Here is a 22,280-nt window from a genome sequence, read left to right as displayed (position 1 = left end):
CAGACAGTATTCTCATGAAAGCAGAGGGTCCCTCACGCAGATCCTCTGTACGTTGCCCTGAGAACTTCACATTCCTGGACCCCACAGATTCCAAGCACCCCAATGTGCCAATTCTCATTGGCATACCCGACGTTCTCCCAACCATTAGCAGCTCCAGGGGCCAGCAGCAGCATCAGTCCTTGGGAACGCCATTTCTGGTGTGGAAATTCCGGGAGGCTTTCATGAAATCGGCATGACTTTGCCCCACTGGGAAGTAAAGCTTTTTCCTGAGGGTGTAGCTTGGCTGTGGCATTTGGGTTTTGAAATTCTTGTCTTTTTTCTCGCTTACGTCGTTGTTGACATTGGTGAGAATGCTTAGGAGGTCCTGGCTGGGATGTGGTGGGGGGAGAGAGAGAGAGAGTGAGTGTGAGTCAGGTGAATTTGCAATGATCAGCGCAATCACTCTTGTCACACTGTGGCTAGGTCCAGCAACAGAGGTGGTCGTTGTCTCAGAATGACCACCATAACACTATCTGCCCAACCCCGTCACCCTCTGACTCCTCCTCTTCACACAAACCAAATCTAACCTTCCCACACCCCGCTCCCTTCCTCACCCCGACCCCATTCCTCACGCTCCGATTGCCAACTTCCTTGCCTGGCCTGCTCTCCCCAGTCTCTCGCTCTCTCCTTGCCCGTGCTTCAACTCTCACCTCTTCATCCCTGGGCCCATTCGTATTCCTCCCCCCCCCCCCACCCACCCCCATACACACGCCAGCGTCTCAGCCCAGGGTTTGGGGGCAGAATACCTGGGGCAGTGTTTCTCCAGGTTTTCACACAGCGACTGAATGTACCAGGTGCCCTGCATGATGTGTCGAAAAGAGACGTAGCCCTCCACCGTCGCCATACCCAACAAGAAGTCAGCCTCATCTGGAATAATGGTGCGCGTGGCCCTGATGGCGTCCTCCTCCAGCCTCACGGCAGTGCTGTCTTGCTCGATTGCAACGCCTTCCTGTTTTTCCGTGCCCTGGCACGCCTGGATGAAGAAGACCTTGGGCTTCTGCTGGAGCGAAGGGCACCGTGAAGCCGAGAAGCAGCCGGTGATGTCACGGATGGGCACCTTTTTGTCGTCCGTGCCGCACATGACTCCCCTCTCACCGTGGGTCAGAATGCAGCAGATGAAGCAGTCGAAGGGCTTGTGGTCCTTCTGACGGTATTCAAGCATCTTCATCCGCATCCCCTCTGCAGTCAGGTTGTTCTCTATTTTCACTCTGAACCCCAGCCAGGTGAAAACCTGTTCCAGCCGCTCTGTGGGACACAGACAACGTTAGTGGTGAGACCACAGCCTCACTTAACCCAGAAGGATCTACAAAGCAACACTCACAAAATCCTGGAGGAACTCACCAGGTCAGGCAGCATCCACGGAAATAAACGGAAAAACTGTCGACGTTTCGGGCTGCGACCCTTCCTCAGGACAGAGAAGGAAGGGGGAAGATGCCAGAATAAACAAGGTGGTGGTGGGGGGAGGAAGGGGAAGGAGGTTAGCTGGAAGGGTTGAAAGGTCAAGGGCTGGAGTGGAAGGAATTTGATAGGAGAGGGGTGTGGACCAAAGGAGAAAGGGAAGGAGGAGGGGACCCAGGTGAGAAGAGCGGGGAATAGAAAAAAAGGGGAGGGGGAAGGAATTTCTTTTTAGACCGGAAGGAGAAATCGTATTCATGCCACCAGGTTGGAGGGTACCTAGATGGAATAAAGGTGTTGCTCCTCCACCCTGAGGGTGGCCTCATCTTGGCACATGAAGTGGCCATGGACCGATATGTCGGTACGGGAACGGGAACTGGAGTTAAAACGTTTGGCCACCGGGATGCTCTGCTTTTGGTGGGTGGAGTGGAGGTGCTACATGAGGCGGTCCTCCCCTTTTTTTTATTCTGGTGCCTCCACCCTTCCTTTTCAGCCCTAAAGAAGGGACTCAGCCCAAAATGTCGACTGTTTATTCATTTCCAAAGATGCTGCCTGGCCTGCTAGTTCCTCCAGTAGCTCCTGCGTGTTACTTAAGGATAAGGTGAGGAGTCCAATCATTACCTGCATCCCGATCGGTTCCTTTGCGTGGTTGCATCGTATCGAAGGTACTATTGTTGATAATGACACAGTAGCCCCTTGGGGTACTCTCCATCTTGTAGCGGTCAAGTATCTCCTTCAAACAAACAAGATCATGAAATTTCTACTAAATTATCCAGAACAACCTGGTTCTAATTTTAGGGTTTTTCTATTTCTTACATCATGTCAATTTCCCCATTATTCTAGACTCCCCCACAACTCTTTTCATCCTTTAACATCCTTCTTTATACATCTATTCTACACAAACTGACTGCATAATTTAACCCTTTACTGACTCTGGAGAATCCACACCAGGTTCACCCGGCAGCATTCAGCATTTAATACACTACTCCAGAGGGAATTTAAACAAGATTATCAGGGGAATCCAGATGCCTGGATAGGGATTTTGATAAGTATTCATATAAAGAAACAAAGGGGCTATGTAGATCCATTCCCAGTGAAACAAACACAAGAAGCAACAGCAGATCAGTCAGAATCTGCACAGAGGCAATCAGATGATGCTTCAGATCAAGTACCCTCATCAGAACAGAAAAACTATTCAAACAAGTAGATTTCAAGTTGTACTGAGACAGAGAGGTGGAGAAAGCAGAGGGAATGTCTGAGAGGATGCAAAGTAATCATTATATTTAGAACAAGCTATCTGATGTAGAGGAGAGGGTTACGGCTACCGCTGGGGAGAGAGAAAAAATGTTTATATACAATTGTTAAAATTGAGTCCCGAAAGTCAGAAGGTATAAATTGGAAAGTAATAAAGAGGAAAGTGTTGTGAGAATGGGAGATGGGCCAGGGCGTGGGGAGGTAACAATCAAAATGCTGAAAAAGAAGGGGAAGAATGTGATTTTACACAGCAGCATCTCTTATCGAAGGTGATGGACATGATGGAGGATGTTCTGCCAATTTGCCATCTGGTGGGGTGGGAAGTGAAGACTGAGAATCCTTTCCTTGCTGTAGTCGGAAAGAGGGAAGATGAGAGCAGATGAGATTTAGTAAAGACCCCTGACAACCATGGGAAAGTGGAAGCCATGGTCAAGAAAATCATCACAAAGACAGGAGTGCAGTGGGCAGTCTCATCTCACAGCAGATGCGATGAAGGAGAAACTGGGAGTACGGGATTGATTCCTTACAGCAAGCAGAGTGGGAGGAGATGCAAAATCCAGATAACTGTGGGAGTCTGAAATGGAGATGAACCTATCCCCTGAGGTGGAGATAGAGAAGACAGGACATGGAAGGAAACAATTAGATATTGACCTCATGGCAGTGAGGGAAGGAATTAGCAGCAAAGGTAATTAAACTTTCAAGTTCTCTACAAGTGCGGGAAATAGCAATGTTGGAGTAACTTACAATAAATTCTGCCACAAAGACTTCTACTCCTGTCTATCAGTGATTGTGGCCAACATTCCATTAATATTTTCAGCACACATAACACATAATAACTTATAAAGGTACAGATGAATCACACATAAACAACAAACTAAAATGCATTAATTTTAAATATTGGAAGGTATGGAATAGATTAACCAATGACACTCGGGTAACCTAATCTCACCTGAGAGTCAGAAGTCAGCACAGTGTTGTGGGAAGTGTAGTGATCCAGCTGCCCCAGATCTGGAAAGGCACAAACAGAGAGATTATCAGTAAATACCACTGCAAATGCAGTAGAAACAGTATGCTTATATGGTGGGGGGGGGGGGGGGAGGGAGCCTGGACAACTGAAACAAAATAAAAATTGCTGGAATCCTTCTTTGAGGAGAGGAACAAGGGTAAATGTCTTAAGCCAAGGATCTTCAGCTGGAATTGGAGTAGTGAGAAAGCCAGTGTTTCAGGAGACAAAGAGGACAATGAATATGCATGGCCAGATGTAGACCAAAGCTGTCAAGGTATATTAAGAACCTGCAGCTTAAAACAAGAGAAAGAATGAGAAGGTACCAATATGGTAACCTTCCCTGAATTAATAATTAAATTTCAGATCCCAAGATGAAAGATGAGATGCTGTTCGTTGAGCTGATGGTGGCTGCAGGCCGAGATCTAAAGTGGTACTGGGACAGAGAATTACACAGACAGGCTTATGGAAGCTGGAGGTTGTCCCACAGACGAACACAGGCAATCCGCAAAGTGATGCTGCAGACGGCAGGTTTTTCCAGTGTAGAGGAGACCACACTGTGAGCAGAAGAGGAGTGAAAGAACTGCTGCTTCATCTGGAAAGACCGTTCGTGTCCATGGATAGTGGGACAAGGAGTGGATCAGGGATCGTAAAGACAACAGTTTATTTGGAAAGTGTCTGATGGCAGAATCCCCTCGAATCCAGAAGTTAATCTATTAGCTGGAAGGGCTGGTGGGGTGGGAGGCAAGGACAAGGGGAAACATTCTTGCTCTGTTTGGAAGAAGGTGGTGAGTGAAGGAAATAGAGGAAACACAGTGGAGAATTTGTTGACCCTAATAAAGAAACGCAATTAAGAAACAAGACAAAATCTTAAAGGCTCTGTGGAAAATCTCAGAGATGGAGAAATTACAACAGAAACCAACTAGAAAAGCTACAAGGAGGGAAATGATGAAATATGGTAAGCTTGCCAATAATATCAAAGAGGATACCAAGTTTTCAGATATACAGAGGCGAGAGTAGATATCGGATACTGGAAAATGACACTGGAGAGGTAGTAATGAGGGTCAAGGAAATGGCGGACAAGTGGAATAAGTATTTTCCATTCGTCTTCACCGTGGAAGACACCAGCAATACACTGGAAGTTCAAGAGTATTGGGGGGCAGAAGTGAATGCAGTTGCTATTACTAGGGAGAAGGTTCTTGGGAAGCTGAAAGGCCTGAAGGCAGATAAGTCACCTCGACCAGATAGTGTACTCCCCAGGGTCTGAAAGAGGTGGCTGAGGAGATTGTGGAGGTATTGGTAATAATCTTTCAAAAATCACTAGATTCTGGCGTGGTTCTGGAGAAGGAGAAAATTGCAAATGTCACGCCACTCCAAGAAGGGAGGGAGGCAGAAGAAATGAAACTATAGGCTCGTTAGCCTGACCTCAGTGGTTGGGAAGATGTTGGAGTCCATTGTTAAGGATGGTCCCAGGGTATTTGGAGGCACATGATAAAGTAGGCTGTAGTCAGTATGGTTTCCTCAAGGGACAATCTTTCCTGACAAATCTGTTGGAATTCCTTGAGGAAATAACAAGCAGGATCGAGAAGGGAGAATCGGTTAATGTTGCGTACTTGTATTTGCAGAAGGCCTTTGACCAAGTGCCACACATAAGGTTGCTTAGAAAAATACCAGTGAGGATAGAGGGTTAGCTGACAGGCAACAGGAAAAGTGTGAATGAGGGGGTCTATTCAGTTTGGCTGTTGGTGACTAGTGGTGTTCTGGAGGGGTCAGTGTTAGGACCGCTTCTTTTTATGTTATATTGTCTGTCAATGATTTAGATGATGGAATTGATGGTTTTGTGGCCTAGTTTGTAAACGATACAAGGATAGGTGGAGGGGCAGACAGTGTTGCGGAATCAGGAGGCTGCAGAAAAATTTAAACAGATTAGGAGAATGGGCAAAGAAGCGACGGAAGCAATACAATGTCGGGAAGTGTACGGTCATGCATTTTGGCAGCAGGAACAGAAACATAGACTATTTTCTAAATGGCAGAAAATTCAAAAATCTGAGGTGCAAAGGGACTTCGGAGTGCTTGTGCAGGATTCCCTGAAGGTTAACTTGCAGGTTGAGTCGGTGGTGAGGAAGGCAAATACAATGTTGACATTCATTTCGAGAGGGTTAGAATATGAAAGCAAGGATGTAATATTGAAATTATAAGACATTGGTGAAGCCTCACTTGGAGTATTGTGAGCAGTTGTGGGCCCCTTATCCAAGAATTGGTGTGCTGATGTTGACGAGGGGTTTGAGGAGGTTCATGAGAGTGATTCCAGGAATGAAATGGTTACAGTATCATACGAGTAGAGCTTGTTGGCTCTGGGCCTGTATTTGCTGGAATTTAGAAGAACGAGGGGAGGAGAATCTCTTTGAAGTTATTGAATGTTGAAAGGCCCAGATGGCACAGCCTCAGAATTAAGGGACATCTACTTCAAATGGAGATAAGGAGAAATTTCTTCAGCCAGAGTGTGGTGAATCTGGCTGTGGGAGGCAGGTCAGTGGGTATATTTCAGGCAGAAGTTGATAGGTTCTTGTTCAGTCAGGTCATGAAAGGGTTTGGGGAGAGGGCGGGAGAATGGCCTTGAAAGGGAAAATGCATCAGCCATAATGAAAAGGCGGAGGAGACTTTATGGGCTGAGTGGCCGAATTCTGCTCCTATATTTTATGATCTTGTGTGCTCAGTGGTGGGGAAGGTTTCTCCTGTGATTGACTGGGCTGTATTCACTCTTTAGTAGGCTGGGCTGTATTCACTGCTCCCTATAGACCAGTGTTAGGTAGCGAGTCCATAACCCATATTGTACTGGAGTAAACCTGTCCTCATCAATTACATGCCTTAGTGTGATATAATCAAACCGGCAGTCACCAGTGTAATGAAGATGACAGCCTTCACGAATACCGAACCACACTATACACAATGTACCTGTACCTGCCACTACTATATTCTAACATTCTTTTCATCAGGCTGGATACACACTGATTTGATCCAAGTTATGAACAGACAAAATCCTCCAATCTATTAAATGAACCCTGGAAATTTAAGTTTACACACCAGAAGATCGTGAACGTGAATTCTGGAGTCCCATTGGCAAGGAAGATTCAGTCGGTTCCTGCAATGAAGAGAAAGACAGGATTGGTGTTTAATGCTACTGGGATTAATGTGAAATTCAAAATACGAACTGAAATCACTGGACGAAATGACGGGTGAAGGAGAAAGGGACTAGGAACACGATGTGCACACAGTCTTGTTCAGAGTACTCGGCTGCCCAGTTTTCAGCTTCATTGCCTTCAGAAAGGATTCAGTACAATTCTTCATAAAATTATGGTAATTGTAGTTAAAGTGCATCAATTTGAAGATGATTGATTGACAGATTAGGAAATTGAGAATGGTAGAAGACAGCCTCAGAAGAGTATGACATGTTTGGTCATGAGGAACATTGTTTCGTTTGGCAGTATACATGTGAATGACGATAAACTGAACTTGAACTTGCCTGTAATTCGAACTTTGGTTAGGTTGCATCTGGAGTATATCGCTTTCAATTCTGATTGCCCCATTATGGGAAGGAAGTGAAGGCTTTGGAGAAGATACAGGATAGGTTTTACCAGGATGCAGCCTGAATTAGAGGGTTGTGGCTATAAGGGGAGATTTGGCAAACTTGGGTTGTTTATTCTAGACCAACAGAGGCTGAGGGGAGACCTGATAGACGTTTATAAAATCGTCAGAGGCAATAAAAGAGTACACAGACAGTACTTTTCCCCAGGGTCGAAACATATAGTACTAGAATACACGCATTTAAGTGACGGGAGAAGTTTCAAGGAGATGTGCAAAGCAACTTTTGTTTTTACAGAGAGTGCTGGGTGTCTGGAAGGTGCTGACGTTGATGGTAGTGGAGCTAGATAACATAGTGGTGTTTAAGAAGCACTTAGGCAGCAAGTATGCAAAGAGTGGAGGGATATGGACCATGTGAGGCAGTAGGGATTAATTTATTAGGCATCATTATCTTAATTCAGCACAAAACTGTGGGCCAAACTGCCTATTCCTGTGCTGAATTGTGTTTTAGTGGGGAAAGCAGGTAGGTTCTCAAATTGACAGCATGTGACAAATCCGTTGAGATCTTGTACCACGGTCCCAACTGTCACCATTCAAAGATCCGTGAGACCAAGATTCTCTGTGTGTAAACACTAGTGGCTCCATAATCTAAATAGATTGAAGCATCAAATCAATAAAATAATGGCATTTGTCAGTTCATCCAATTTGGACTTAAGATGCTAGAACACAATACATTCTAAATGGTGCTAAGCACAGCAATGGTTGAAAGAGACTAATTAGTTGAAATGCAAATAGGGATACAGAAAATAATTAAAAGTGGAAAACCATCCTTTAAATCACAGGGACACAAACACAAAGTGCAAAGTATGCTCCAGATATAGCAAGACCACAACTAGAGTACTGGCTGCAGTTCTATAACTCAGAAAGGGTAAAGCAGTCTTTGATCAATCTGCTAATGATTTACTAGAATGATAAACTGTCGGAAGAGCTTACACAAACCAGGTTTATATTCCCTGAAATGTGGAAGGTGCATTTTGAGTAAAGTGTTTTTTTAAAGATGCAATGGAAAACATTTTTTTTTCTTTTACTGTACCCTGGCTCTGCTCATTGGAGAATCCAGTTCGAGAGCATAAAAATTTGGAACCAAGCCTTCAGGAGGAAATTTAGGAAGCACTTCTATGCAGATAGGAATATTGAAGTTTGGACCCCTCTTTGGCTATTAATCCTCAACAACAGACTAAGTAAAGAAGGAGAAATCTACAGTCTCATTGGCCACATACTGCTCCGATGGCAAGGTGCAATGCACGAGAGGACGCACAACTGACTAGGTACTTACCTCAAGCTGCATTCCCGGTGGTGACCTGACTTCATGTGCATCCTGTGCTTCTGCCATTTCAGGGAGGTTGCTCTCAGGAACTGGAGTTAACAACTCCTCACCCTGCCCCCTTCCTAAATTAACAGAGGAACAAAAGAACCACAGTGTGTCGGGGTTTTGTTGTAAGCAGCCCAGCTACGATCTGGAGGGTAGAGGTGGGGGAGAGACACGGCAGCTGCTGATTCAGGCCAGCAGCCACTTATTTCTAAATTGGAAGCCATGCAAGTACAGCAGAGACAGTCTAAAACCCAGGGTGGGGATGAATATACTGGGACGGGGTGCCTGATGTTGACAGGATCTCCATGAAGAATCAGTTGGCGACCTGGCATCTGGCACCCACTTCACTGTTCACTGCCCACCACCTAGCCCGTCACCCAGCCTGGCACACTCGCCATTGGACTGAACCCAATGACTGCTGTTCCCCACACAATGCTGGCTGCCCACTGCCCATTAACTTACACATCAGCGGTTTACTCACAAGCTTTCACCAGTTCCTCATTGCCCGGGTGCACGTATCACCTGTAGCCCCACAGGGCCTGCTCCTGCTGCCCTCCACACCCCCCCAAGCCCCACCATCCACTCTCTAATTGTCCTACTGCATTGACTTTGCCCACTATCCACTTCTTTGGGGTCCCCTGCTATGCCGGCAATGGACAGCATTCGAAGTCCCCAGTGACTTTCAATTCTGGGCACCAATTGGAAGGAGGGGCTCTCAAATCCAACACCCTGAGTGGATTCATTGAAATTATCTATCAATGGTTATAAAGGCAGCTTCATGTATGAAACAGCAGTAAATCAGGATGTTGTCATTTGCATTACAATTCTCCAAGACCCTCTCATCAACTATTCCTTCTGCTTTTCCCCGGTAAGAATGGGGCTGAGGTGGATGGTGGTTACCTTCCCTTCGGTAACATGCAAACTTTTCCACCAAGTGCTCTCCAATCTGTTTGCAGATGTACTCCAGTATGCTTGTGTTGTGCTCTTCCAGCAGTCCTTCCTTCTCCATTTCAACGAGGGCATCCAACATTGTCTGTGGAAGAAGCCTCAGCTTTACACAACAATCATTGAGGCAGGGGTTAATCAGATGAAAAATCTGCTGACTTCTCTCGGTATAATGTCTCTACATTGAATATGGTCAGTACACCACTGGTCACAGGTCTCTAATCTGAAAATCAATACTCTACCTCCTATCACCAATGTAATTTCGTAGCTAGTTTACTATCTTACCCTGGATCCCACAACCTGCCATTCAAGGCCTGGCTAAAATCTATGTGGATAACATCTACTACCCCACCCTCCTCTTGCTCACTCCTTCAAAAAAAAAACTCAAATTTGTGAAACACCATCACCCAAGCATGATGCATGCAAATCAGTTCTTGTCGTTCAAAAAGCAAGTATACCTTGCCCCTCAGAATCCCGTCCAGTAACATCCCCTCCACCGATGCAAGGCTCACTGGCTTGTCCAATGGGCCCTGACTTGGTGGCTCTTAGCTCTGTATCTTCCCTAGCCACCCCAACAAATGTTCTCTGCCTTTTCTTCTTCCTTTTAGAAACTGAGAGGCAGAAAAGAGGCAACTGATTATAAATTGCCTCTATTGAGCTTCCTAAATATCTCCTTATTTAACTCGGAATCTGATTTGTTTATTTGAAATACGAGGGATGGCTTGCCATGTAAACAGACACACAATTGTTCTTGCTGTACAGAGTAAAAGGGAATTAAAAGTAACATTAGCAAATTTGCCGATGACACAAAGCTGGGTGGCAGTGTGAAATGTGAGGAGGATGTTATGAGAATGCAGGGTGACTTGGACAGGCTGGGTGAGTGGGCAGATGCATGGCAGATGCAGTTTAATGTGGATAAATGTGAGGTTATCCACTTTGGTGGTAAGAACGGGAAGGCAGACTATTATCTAAATGGAGTCAAGTTAGGAAAAGGAGAAGCACAACGAGATGTAGGTGTTCTTGTACATTAGTCACTGAAAACAAGCATGCAAGTACAGCAGGCAGTGAAGAAAGCTAATGGCATGCTGGTCTTCATAACAAGGGGAATTGAGTATAAGAGCAAAGAGGTCCTTCTGCAGCTGTACAGGGCCCTGGTGAGACCACACCTGGAGTACTGTGTGCAGTTTTGGTCTCCAAATTTGAAGAAGGACATTCTTGCTATTGAGGGAGTGCAGCGCAGGTTCACAAGGTTAATTCCCGGGATGGCGGGACTGTCATATGTTGAAAGATAGGAGCTACTGGGCTTGTATACTCTGGAATTTAGAAGGCTGAGAGGGGATCTTATTGAAACATATAAGATTATTAAAGGATTGGACACGCTGCAGGCAGGAAGCATGTTCCCACTGATGGGTGAGTCCAGAACCAGAGGCTACAGTTTAAGAATAAGGGGTAGGCCATTTAGAATGGAGTTGAAGAAAAACTTTTTCACCTAGAGAGTGGTGGATATATGGAATGCTCTGCCCCAGAAGGCTGTGGAAGCCAAGTCTCTGGATGCTTTCAAGAAAGAGGTGGATAGAGCTCTTAAAGATAGTGGAATCAAAGGTTATGGGGATAAGGCAGGAACAGGGCACTGATTGTGGATGATCAGCCGTGATCACAGTGAATGGTGGTGCTGGCTCGAAGGGCCAAATGGCCTACTCCTGCACCTATTGTCTATTGTAACACACAGAGCGGATTTAACACGTAAATTTAGGATGACAAAGGCAACAAATATCACCTGTACCGTGACAAGACACTTCAGAAATGGAAGGAAAATGAACACTGGAGACAAGTGGAGCTGGTAGGAGTATGACTGAAAGTTTAATCCATTGCTGGAATCTGGGGAAAGAAAACAGGAGATAGAGAGGAAAGAGCAGCATCTTCAAGCAGCAAAATCCATGCCTGTACGAGGAGGGATAGGACATAGAGCATTCACACAGCACAAGCCCTTAAGCCATAAGTTTGATGCAAACTTTTAACCTTACTCTAAGATCTATCTAACACTTCCCTCCTACATAGACCTCCACCTTTCTATCATCCATGTGCCTGTCAAGAGCTGCTTTAATGCCCCTAAGGTATCTGCCTCTACCACCAACCTTGACATGGCATAAGACATAAGTCCAATTAGGCCATTCAGCCCATTGAGACTGCTCCATTTCATCATGGCTGAATTATTATCCCTCTCAACCCCAATCTCCTGCCTCTCCCAGTAATCTTTGATGTTCTGACTAATCAAGAACCTATCAACCTCCACTTTAAATATAAACAATGAATTGGCCTCACAGTTGCCTGTGGGTGTGAGTGACAAAATGCTACCAAGTTCACATGAAGCTACATGTGCCTTCTTGTGCACTCACACCCTGATATGCTCATTGAGAATGCTTTCTCCCTGTCTGCCTGTGATCTCCTGTATGTCACTGCCAATTTCGATAGATTCACAGAAACGATTCCTGAAAGGAGCGGCCTTGAGTGACGACGAGAGATAAGGAACTGGCACCAATTCTTCTGATCACGTAAACAGAAAAGAACCATGTCCTCTGTTTGTAAGAAGCAACATCAGACAACATTAATTTAGCTGAAATATCAACAACAGGGAAAGTCATGGGAATATTTTTATATCCAAAATGTTGTGAGCATAAGAGGTCCATAGACACAGTAAGGAAGTAGAGTCCATCGTTGTATTTAAGAAGGGCAAGGATAAACGTGTCTTTTGAAAGTAAAATTTCTGATTATGGGGGGGTGGGGAGAGGGGGGAAACAAGATGAAGGGAATGTCTCTCAGAGAAGCAGCAGGCTAAATGGCCTCTTGTGCTGTGAAGTACGTTGTTTTAGAAAGAAAATCACAGGCTAGCAAGTGACAGACAGCAGATACAGTATACATTATTGTACGCACCTTGATGCTCTCCAGCTTGGACTTGGCCAAGTATTGATGCAAGAAGTGTTTTACAGTCTCAAGGTCCTTCATAGTAATATCCTCTGATACCTCAAACAAAAGCTGTCTGCAATTTGAAGTATTGTGAAATATTTGTCAAATATAGAGCAAGCAGAGTAGAGCAAAATCTCCTTCTCAAAGCAGTAGTGAGCTCAGCACTAATCTACTGATGAATAGGAAGAACATTACATAAATTAAGGCTTTTTATAGTATTCAAAATGCCCATTCAGGTGCTTGTAGAATGGGTACAGGTAAGATTAAATACAAAATAAAGTTTACTCGATGTTGTTACAGTTGCAAAGAAAAATTTGTGAACCCTTTGCAATTACCTGGTTTTCTGCATTAATTACTCATAAAAAATGGTCTGATCTTCATCTGAGTCACAATAATAGACAAACACAATCCGCCTAAACTAATAACACACGAACAATTGTACCTTTCATGTCTTCATTGAACATATTGTTTAACTAGACAACGGGGTGACCCGTGGGGGCACCCTTTGAGAGAAGGGTCGTGCAGTCTGATGTAACCAGAATGAACATTAAATTTTCCTGAATGCTATTGATATCGCTTTGCTTTGGAAACTGAAGTAGAAAACCTCAGTTTATTAAAGAAGAATGACGCGTAGCAAAGCAAATATAGCTCCTCCTCGTTTAACAAAGGACACTTTTGATGGCATCATTTCTGGTTTATCTGCCACCCTTGTGCCTCTCATTGTTATTCTGGAGACGTGCAGCCCTTTCATCCCCCGTCTCTTCATCTCTTCTGCTGTTTGTTGTTTGTCTCTGATCCTGGAGACGTGCATGCCTCTCCTCCTCTGTCTCTTCTTCTCTCATCTTTTTTTGTCCTGACTTTTTGATCCTGGAGTCGTGCGGCCCTGACTTCATCCGATTCTTGTTCTCTGCCTCTCCTTGCCACTTTCCGACGACGTTTGGCGTCATCTCTTGAACATAATGTCACCATTCCCTTTCCACGTGGCATAATTAGGCTGACCATTTTTTTTTTACCCTAATGCTGGATAGGAGATACAAAGCACTAACACCAAAGGATGCTGATTATTCTTGATGATGTGGTTGGTGCTCTCCTAAATGGATGTGATATAGTCACCGCTGTCCTTTGACTGCAGCAAAGGGTTTTATGGGTGTCTCAGAGTACGTCATTACAATAAGATTTAATTATCTCTTATTGATGGGTGGCAGTTAGATCTGCCCCAATCCTGCACTTGCTGATGGTGATTAGTAGAATGTGAAGGCTGATTTATACTTGTGCGTACCAGCTTACGCCGTAGCCTACGCAAGTGGGCTACGCCGTTGTGAGCATTTATACTTGTGCGTTGGTGTGTCTGCATCGCTCTGCAATTTGCGCATGTCACACATGCGCACACACCTGCCCATGCAAGGCTTCATGGTCATGGTAGTCTTCCTCGGGGTAAACAAGTTTAAAGTATTCTTTCGTAAAAGCAAAATGTGTCCTCCATAATTTTGGAGGTCTGTAAAGCTTTATGGAAAACACTGCAGCCAGAGTTCCTTCCCTGCCCTTCGGTCGCCAAATGGGAAGCTATTGCAGCGTAGGAGGGAGTACGATGCTACCAAGCGGACCAATCACAGTTGTTGTGGTCTGCGTTGCCGCGAGGCGTATTTACATTTTGATAGACGCGCACATCAGGCTACGGCGTAGGGATCCGCGTAGGCTCTGCGTACGGTTCGCAGCTACGCCGTACCTATGGCGTCGATTTGACGCACAAGTATAAATCAGCCTTGACCCCTCGAAATACAGCTGCCCTGAACTTTTGCTCCAGTTGGTGTTGAATGGACAAGGGAGTCGCGTTGAGTTTGGTTGTTGACTTCAGAAGGAGTAGCGGACCACACGACCCAAATTACATCGGTGATGCGCAAGTGGAACAGGTCAAAAGCTTTAAGTTCCTCGGGGTCAATATCACAAATGACCTGACTTGGTCCAACCAGCAGAGTTCACTGCCAAGAAGGCCCACCAGCGCCTTTACTTCCTGAGAAAACTAAAGAAATTTGGCCCGTCCCCTAAAACCCTCACTAATTTTTATACATGCACCGTAGAAAGCATTCTTCTAGGGTGCATCACAACCTAGTATGGAAGTTGTCCTGTCCAAGACCGAAAGAAGCTGCAGAAGATCGTGAACACGGCGCAGCACATCACACAAACCAATTTTCCATCCGTGGACTCACTTTACACCACACGCTATTGGAGCAGTGCTGCCAGGATAATCAAGGACACGACCCACCCAGCCAACACACTTTTCGTCCCACTTCCCTCCGGGGGAAGGCTCAGAAGCTTGAAGACTCGTACGGCCAGATTTGGGAACAGCTTCTTTCCAACTGTGATAAGACTGCTGAACGGATCCTGACCCGGATCTGGGCCGTACCCTCCAAATATCCAGACCTGCCTCTCAGCTTTTTTTGCACTACCTTACTTTCCATTTTTCTATTTTCTATTTAAGATTTATAATTTAAATTTTTAATATTTACTAATTTTAACTATTTTTAATATTTAATATTTGTAATCCAGGGAGTGGGAAGCGCAGAATCAAATATCGCTGTGATGATTGTACGTTCTAGTACCAATTGTTTGGCGACAATGAAGTATAAAGTATGGAGCGATCCCTGCGGAAAGCAGAAAGGGTGGGGTTGGGAAAGATGTGCTTAGTGGTGGGATCCCATTGGAGGTCCCTTGTCCATTCGTTCCCCCCCCCCCATCCCTTCCCGCCGATCTCCCTCTCGGCACTTATCCTTGTAAGCGGAACAAGTGCTACACATGCCCTTACGCTTCCTCCCTCACCACATTCAGGGCCCCAGACAGTCCTTCCAGGTGAGGCAACACTTCACCTGTGAGTCGGCTGGGATGATATACTGTGTCCGGTGCTCCCGGTACGGCCTTCTATATATTGCCGAGACCCGACGCAGACTGGGAGACCGTTTCACTGAACACCTACGCTCTGTCCGCCAGAGAAAGCAGGATCTCCCAGCGGCCACACATTTTAATTCCACATCCCATTCACATTCTGATATGTCTATCCATGGCCTCCTCTACTGCCAAGATGAAGCCACACTCAAGTTGGAGGAACAACACCTTATATTCCATCTGGGTAGCCTCCAACCTGATGGCATGAACATTAACTTCTCTAACTTCCGCTAATGCCCCTCCTCCCCTTCACACCCCATCCCTTATTTATTTAATATATTTTTTATTTTCCCCCCCTTTTCTTTTCTCTCTCTCTTTTTTCTCCCTCTGTCCCTCTCACTATAACTCCTTGCCTGTTCTCCACCTTCCGGACTCCCCTCCCCACTTCTCTTTCTCCCCAGGCTTCCGATCCCATGATCCTCTCTCTTCTCCAGCTCTTAGATCCACCCCTCCCCTCCTGTCTTCTCCTATCATTTCGGATCTCCCCCTCCCCTTCCCCCTCCCACTTTCAAATCTCTTACTAGCTCTTCTTTCAGTTAGTCCTGACGAAGGGTCCCGGCCCGAAACGTCGACTGTACCTCTTCCTATAGACGGTGCCTGGCCTGCTTGTGTGTGTTGATCGAGGCCTGGTGGACATAAACAGATCTTCCTTGAGAAGAGCAGGCTCTGTCAGTAACCTGACTTTGCGTGTCTTTTTTTATAGGGCAGGGCACCTCTACAACCCTCACCTCCAATCTTATCTCATTCATCGGAACACCTGACTCCGAATAGCTTTTGAAGAAGGCATTACCCCAGAGGTTCACATACCTTTTTGAACCTAGACCGTGATTGTTTTAATGGTGTACTCAGTATTGATGAGAAGAAGTACAATTGTTTGTGTGTTATTAGTTTAGGCAGATTGTATATGCCTATAATCGTGACTTAGATGAAGATCAGACCACATTTTATGAGTAATTAATGCAGAAAATCAGGTATTTGTAAAGGGTTCACAAACTTTTTCTTGCAACTGTACATAAAATACTCTCAAGAACAGCACTGGTTAGATAAATTTCAATTCTCTGTTTAAATTACTTCAGTGTCTCCCTACATTAGATTTGAAGCATTGTTCTAGATGTACTGAAGCATGGCAATTACTGTTTGGTTTCTAACCAGCAGTTGGACTGGGACCCAACAGAAGATGAGACCCACATGACTAAGGTTGCCCCAGCATTTCCCAGTCTCCTAGGACAAACATCAGGAAGGGATAGAACAAGTTCTGTTAGTTTTGCCACACTGTACAAACTTTTACTCACCTGTATGATGAGACCCTAGGCCTTCCCAGACACATCAGCTCTTTGGAGACCTTTTCTTTATTATATTTCATCTTCTTCAGTAGCCAGAACTGTTTGGTGCGGTACAGCAACTCAGCAACAATAAAAGTGTCCTCCACTTGAAGCAGGCCACGTTCCTTCAGAGACTGGAATAGACGGAGCCCGGACTCAGCCTTGTCAAGCTGGTTCTTGCTCAACAAATCTTGGCAAAGGAACTTCATGGCCTTCAGCTCATCAGAGCCCAGGTTCTCACTGATGTCATTTAGACAAGTATTCAACTCAAACCTGGCAGAATCCATCCCACCAAAGACCTGTAAAGGGTAAGATCAAGTTTGCAACTTCTGTAAATTCCAACTGCAAGCACACGACTCCCATCCCACTGACTACTGTCCAGTCAACACTCCCTGTCCCATACTTGTCTCATGACTGGTCTTCCAAGGTAGGTGTTCCATCTCTCGTTCCTCACATAACCTGAGAGCACTGGACTCTACCCACTCTCTAACTCACCCAGGAGTCACCCGTCTGTAACCAGGAACAGGAATTCCGACAGTACCCACTCAAGGGTCAATAAACTGCAATCAGAAGGGAAACTAGATTGTTTTCTTTCCCCAATTCAACGGCCATTGGACGTAACTAGGAACAGGACTTTTGATTGTACATGATCTCTATCCCACTCAAAGCTCACTGAGCCATAGCCAGGAGTACGATCCCCACCTCTCCTCTCTCTCTACTTAGCCAAGGCTCACTGAGCCATAGGCAGGAGTACGATCCCCGACTCTTCTCGCTCTCTCTAATTTACCCAAAAGTCACTAAGCTGTAAGCAGGAGTACGATCCCCGACTCTTCTCTCTCTCTCTCTCTCTAATTTAGCCAAGGCTCACGGAGCCATACGGCAGGAGTAAAATCCCCGCCTCACTCACTCACTCTCACTCTCTCACTCACTCACTCTCTCTCTCTCTCTCTCTCTCTCTCTCGTTCTCACTCTCTCTCTCTCTCTCTCTCTCTCTCTCTACATCTCTCTCTCGCGCGCTCTCTCTCTCTCTCGCGCTCTCTCTCTCTCTCTAACCTACCCAAGGCTCTCTGGACTGTAACCAGGAAAAGGAATTTTGATTGTACACACTCTTTAACTCACCCTAAGGTTACTGGACTATTAGCAGTATTAGGGCCCCTGACTTCTCTCTCTGCTTGTTACTCTTGCACCGGTTTGCTAGCCTCAATTTCGCGGCAAAAATCCGGGTTACGGAACCTAGCTGCGGGACAAAGATGTCGTCCGCAGCCTGGGCTCTGCCCAAAGTCCCGAAGATTCAGTGCACCCCGATCGAGACCCTCCGCTGCGCGAACTACAGGACAGATAACGCCAACCTGATAGCGGAGCCGGGAGCCGGGGGCTGAAGAGCCGAGGGGCTGCTGCGGCCTCAATGCCCAGCGGACGCGGAAGAGCCGGCAGATCAACCCGAAACAGCTGAACCTTTACGTCACCGATCGTAGCGTGACGAGGCCACGCCTACCTCAGCAAAGCCCCGCCCCTCACACATGACGTAGTCCTCTTTACAGCAGCCTCAGTCAAACTGAGGAACGAGGAGTAATTCAAAATTACTCCGTCCAAAATTCTACCTCAGGCACCTACTCTCGGATCTCGTGGTTCCTCTAATAACGTGATGATCATTGATCTACCTCTACTATAAGTGAACCCAATGACTTGAGTTTTCACAGAGTCTTGGGATAGAGAATTCCAAATATTCCCCGTGTATAAATGAATTTCTCCTCTTTTCAACCGCAAATGACTATTCTGAGACCTTAACTTCTAGTCGAAAACGAGAGGGCGTAGATTTAGGGTGAGAGGGGAATGATTTAAAAGGGAACTGAGGGGCAATCTCATGAAGAGGTTGGTGAGTGCACGGAACGCGCTGCCGCCAGTCTTCGAGGCAAATGCAATAGCATAATTTAAGAAGAGCTTATATAGGTACTTGGAATTGAATTGACTTTATTACTTACATCCTTCAAATACATGAGGAGTAAAAATCTTTACGTTATGTCTCCGTCTAAATGTGCAATGTGCAATTTATAGTAATTTATAATAAATATTATGTACAACAGAATAGTAGATATATTATAGAAATACAATTGTATCAGCATGAATTAATCAGTCTGATGGCCTGCTGGAAGAAGCTGTACCGGAGCCTGTTGGTCCTGGCTTTTATGCTGCGGTACCGTTTCCCCGATGGTAGCAGCTGGAACAATTTGTGGTTGGTGTGACTCGGGTCCCCAGTGATATTTCAGGCCCATTTTACACACCTGTCTTTGTAAATGTCCTGAATAGTGGCAAGTTCCCATCTACAGAGGCGCTGGACTGTCCCCACCACTCTCTACAGAGTCCCGCGATTGAGGGAAGTACATTTCCCATACCGGGCAGTGATGCAGCCAGTCAGGATGCTCTCACTTGTGCCCCTGTAGAAAGTTCTTAGGACTTGGGTCCCATACCAAACTTCTTCAACCATCTGAGGTGAAAGAGACGCTGTTGTGCCTTTTTCACCACACAACTGGTATGTACAGACCACGTGAGATCCTCGGTGATGTTTATGCCGAGGAACTCAAAGCTGTTCACCCTCTCAACCCCAGATCCATTGATGTCAATAGGGATTAGCCTGTCTTTATTCCTCTTGTAGTCCACAACCAGCTCCTTTGTTTTTGCGACATTGAGGGAGAGGTTGTTTTCTTGACCCCACTGTGTCAGAGGGATGACTTCTTCCCTGTAGCCCACCTCGTTATTGTTTGAGGGATTAGGCCAATCAGTGTGGTGTCGTCAGCAAATTTAATTAGCAGATTGGAGCTGTGGATGGCGACACAGTCATGGGTATACAGAGAGTAAAGGAGGGGGCTTAGAACACAGCCCTGAGGGGCACTTGTATTGGGGGTCAGAGGGGCAGAGGTGAGGGAGCCCACTCTTACTACCTGCCGGCGATCCGACAGTAAGTCCAGGATCCACCTACACAAGGCAGAGAGAAGGATGAGGTCTCTGAGCTTCTTGTCGAGCCTGGAGGGAATTATGGTGTTGAATGCTGAACTGTAGTCCAAGAACAGCATTCTCACATAAGCATCCCTCTTCTCCAGATGTGCAAGGATGGTGTGTAGACCTGTGGCTATTGCGTCATCTGTCGATCGGTTGTGTCAGTAGGTGAATTGTAGGGGGTCCAGTGTGGGTGGTAGCACCCTGCAGATGTAGTCCTTGACCAGCCTCTCAAAGCATTTGCTTATTATTGAGGTAAGTGCGACAGGACGTCAGTCGTTCAGACATGTTAACTTGGTCTTTTTAGATACATGAACAATGTTGGATGTTTTGAAGCAGGAGGGCACTACTACACTCTACACTGGGAGAGGGAGAGATTAAAAATGTCTGTAAACACACCTGCCAGATGTGCTGCGCACATCCTGAGTGCCTGCCCTGGGATGCCGTCCAGTCCTGCAGCCTTGCAACTGTCCACTTACTGGAAACACCTGCGTAATTCGGCCTCAGTGACGACCAAGTGCAGGTTGCATCAGCTGTAGATCTCCTCAGGAGCTCAGTGTTAGCAAAGTAGAAAAGATGTAGCTCGTCTGGGAGAGAGGCAGCCATGTTGGAAACTCCACTGCGTTCAGCTTTGAAGTCTGCGATGGTGTGCACACCTTGCCATAAGCTGCGTGTATTGTTGGTGGAGAGTTGTGTCTGAATCTTGTCCCTGTATTGTTATTTTGCTGCTTTAATGACTGCGCAGATCGCAGCTGCAGCTCTTGAGTTCTTGTTGGTCACCAGCAACGTAAGCTCTCTGTCCTGCATTAAGTGCTGCTCGCACGGAACTGTTGATCCAGGGTTTCTGGTTTGGATAGATCTTGACTGATTTCTGGGGACAACATCCTCGATGCACTTCCGGATGAAACTCGTGACCCCTTCCCTGAACTCGGAGACATCCTCATCATGGAAGACATTCCAGATGATGTCTTCAAAGCAGTCCTGTAGCATGGAGGCCGATTATTTGGACCAACAGTGGACGGTTTTAACTATGGCCGCCTCTTGTTTCAGCTTCTGCCTATACTGTGACAGCAACAAGATGGAGGAGTGATCTGGTTTTCCAAATGGGGGTGGGGGTGGGGGTGGGGGTGGGGGGGGTGAAGGAGCACTTTGTAAGCATTGCGGAAGGGAGAGTAGCAGTGGTCGAGTTTGCTATCTCCCCGTGTGCTCACCTGGATGTGTTGACAAAACTTCGGAGAGACACTAGTCAGCAACGCTCTATTAAAGTCACCGGCAACAATGAAGGCAGCCTCCGGGTGTGTAGTCTCCAGGGTACTGATGGTCTCGTACAGTTCCTTGAGAGCCAGGTTAGTATCAGCCTGCGGCGGAATATACACAGCTGTGATAATAACAGTCGTGAACCCCCTGGGCAGCCAGAAAGGTCTACACAGTGGAGCTTATAGGGATATGGGCTGTACACGGAAAACTGGGACAGGCTGGGTGTGCACCGTGGTCAGTCTGTGTCCGTGCTGCGTTACTCCGCGATTCCTCGCAGGGAGATACACCCTCCCTACAGCTACCCAATGTAACCCTCTCAGGGTCTGGTCCTTTCTCAGTTTTTCAAATGCTAGAGAATAGAGCCCTTCTCTAATTAATTATTCCAATATGATGGACTGGCTGTCCCAGGAGCCAACCTGGCAATTCTCCATTTCACTTTCGTGGCTGAAATATTCTTATAGATATGGAGAGAAAAAACAGTATGCAATACACAGAAAAAGATGCAAATTCTGTCTCATGGGGCACTGGGCGAGTTGAAGGCACAAGTGATAACTATTCCACAGGATATCAGTTAACTCTTGTTACATGCTCAAGGAGATCTGTTTTTTTTTGTGAGAATGATGTAATGGTCTTTTGGAGGTCCCCTGATGTGATTTTCCCGCCGATGTGAGGTCATGTGATGACATGTGCCCCCCATGACCATATAAAGGTCGACCCAGGTGACGCAGTGGGGGTTTTGAGTTTGTAGATTTCCGGCTGGAACGTACTGTATCTCCGTTTCTGTTGCATGTTTTTATGACGCAGTTTCATTTTTAAAACGGAGTGTGCGTTCTGTTGCAAGATACCATTATTATCTGGACTGGAAATTTTTGCTAGATGTGTTGAATTACTCAATTCCAACATTAGAAGGGAGAGTGAAGAATTTATCGAAGTTACAGGATCGAAAGATCGAGAATGAGTCGGCATTGTTTGGCAGTTTAATAAAGGATCGACCTTATTGAGTCTTCGTTGGAGTAGCAACCTGCATCGAGATAACTCTTGCCAGAAACAGCAAGGAGTTCATGCAAAAAGGTGCTCTCTCTCTTTAAAGGAATTTAAGGTCAGTCGATTTAAACTGTTTATTTTCGGCATCGTGAATCCTGTGGACAGAACCAGCAGGAAAGTTGCGCCTGTGAAGAAATCCTTCTCCAGAGAAGTCTCTCCCAATTGAACG

At 45.9% G+C, this 22,280-nt stretch overlaps 1 protein-coding gene across 3 annotated transcripts; it reads right to left on the bottom strand.

The window, feature by feature from the left end:
* Positions 1-38: 38 nt before the first annotated feature.
* LOC140199391 (caspase-8-like) lies at positions 39-20,346 on the bottom strand. Of its 3 annotated transcripts, none has more exons than XM_072261403.1 (10): positions 20,210-20,346; positions 16,787-17,115; positions 12,522-12,627; positions 9,546-9,678; positions 8,610-8,722; positions 6,776-6,833; positions 3,638-3,696; positions 2,056-2,167; positions 786-1,284; positions 39-368 (listed from the first exon to the last, which is right to left on the bottom strand). In XM_072261403.1, the coding sequence occupies exons 2-10, from the start codon at positions 17,101-17,103 to the stop codon at positions 173-175; spliced, it is 1,593 nt and encodes a 530-aa protein (XP_072117504.1). In that variant the 5' UTR covers positions 17,104-17,115; positions 20,210-20,346; the 3' UTR covers positions 39-172. The 3 variants fall into 3 exon arrangements, with proteins under 3 accessions (XP_072117504.1, XP_072117502.1, XP_072117503.1); XM_072261401.1 differs by lacking the exon at positions 20,210-20,346 and adding an exon at positions 17,936-18,269; XM_072261402.1 differs by lacking the exon at positions 20,210-20,346 and adding an exon at positions 18,166-18,269.
* Positions 20,347-22,280: the final 1,934 nt, after the last annotated feature.

The sequence above is a fragment of the Mobula birostris genome, chromosome 6 (genome assembly GCF_030028105.1).
Source record: "Mobula birostris isolate sMobBir1 chromosome 6, sMobBir1.hap1, whole genome shotgun sequence".
Lineage (NCBI taxonomy): Eukaryota > Metazoa > Chordata > Chondrichthyes > Myliobatiformes > Myliobatidae > Mobula > Mobula birostris.
The sequence above is the reverse complement of the archived record's forward strand: the minus strand, read 5'-3'. Positions and strand labels throughout refer to the sequence as shown.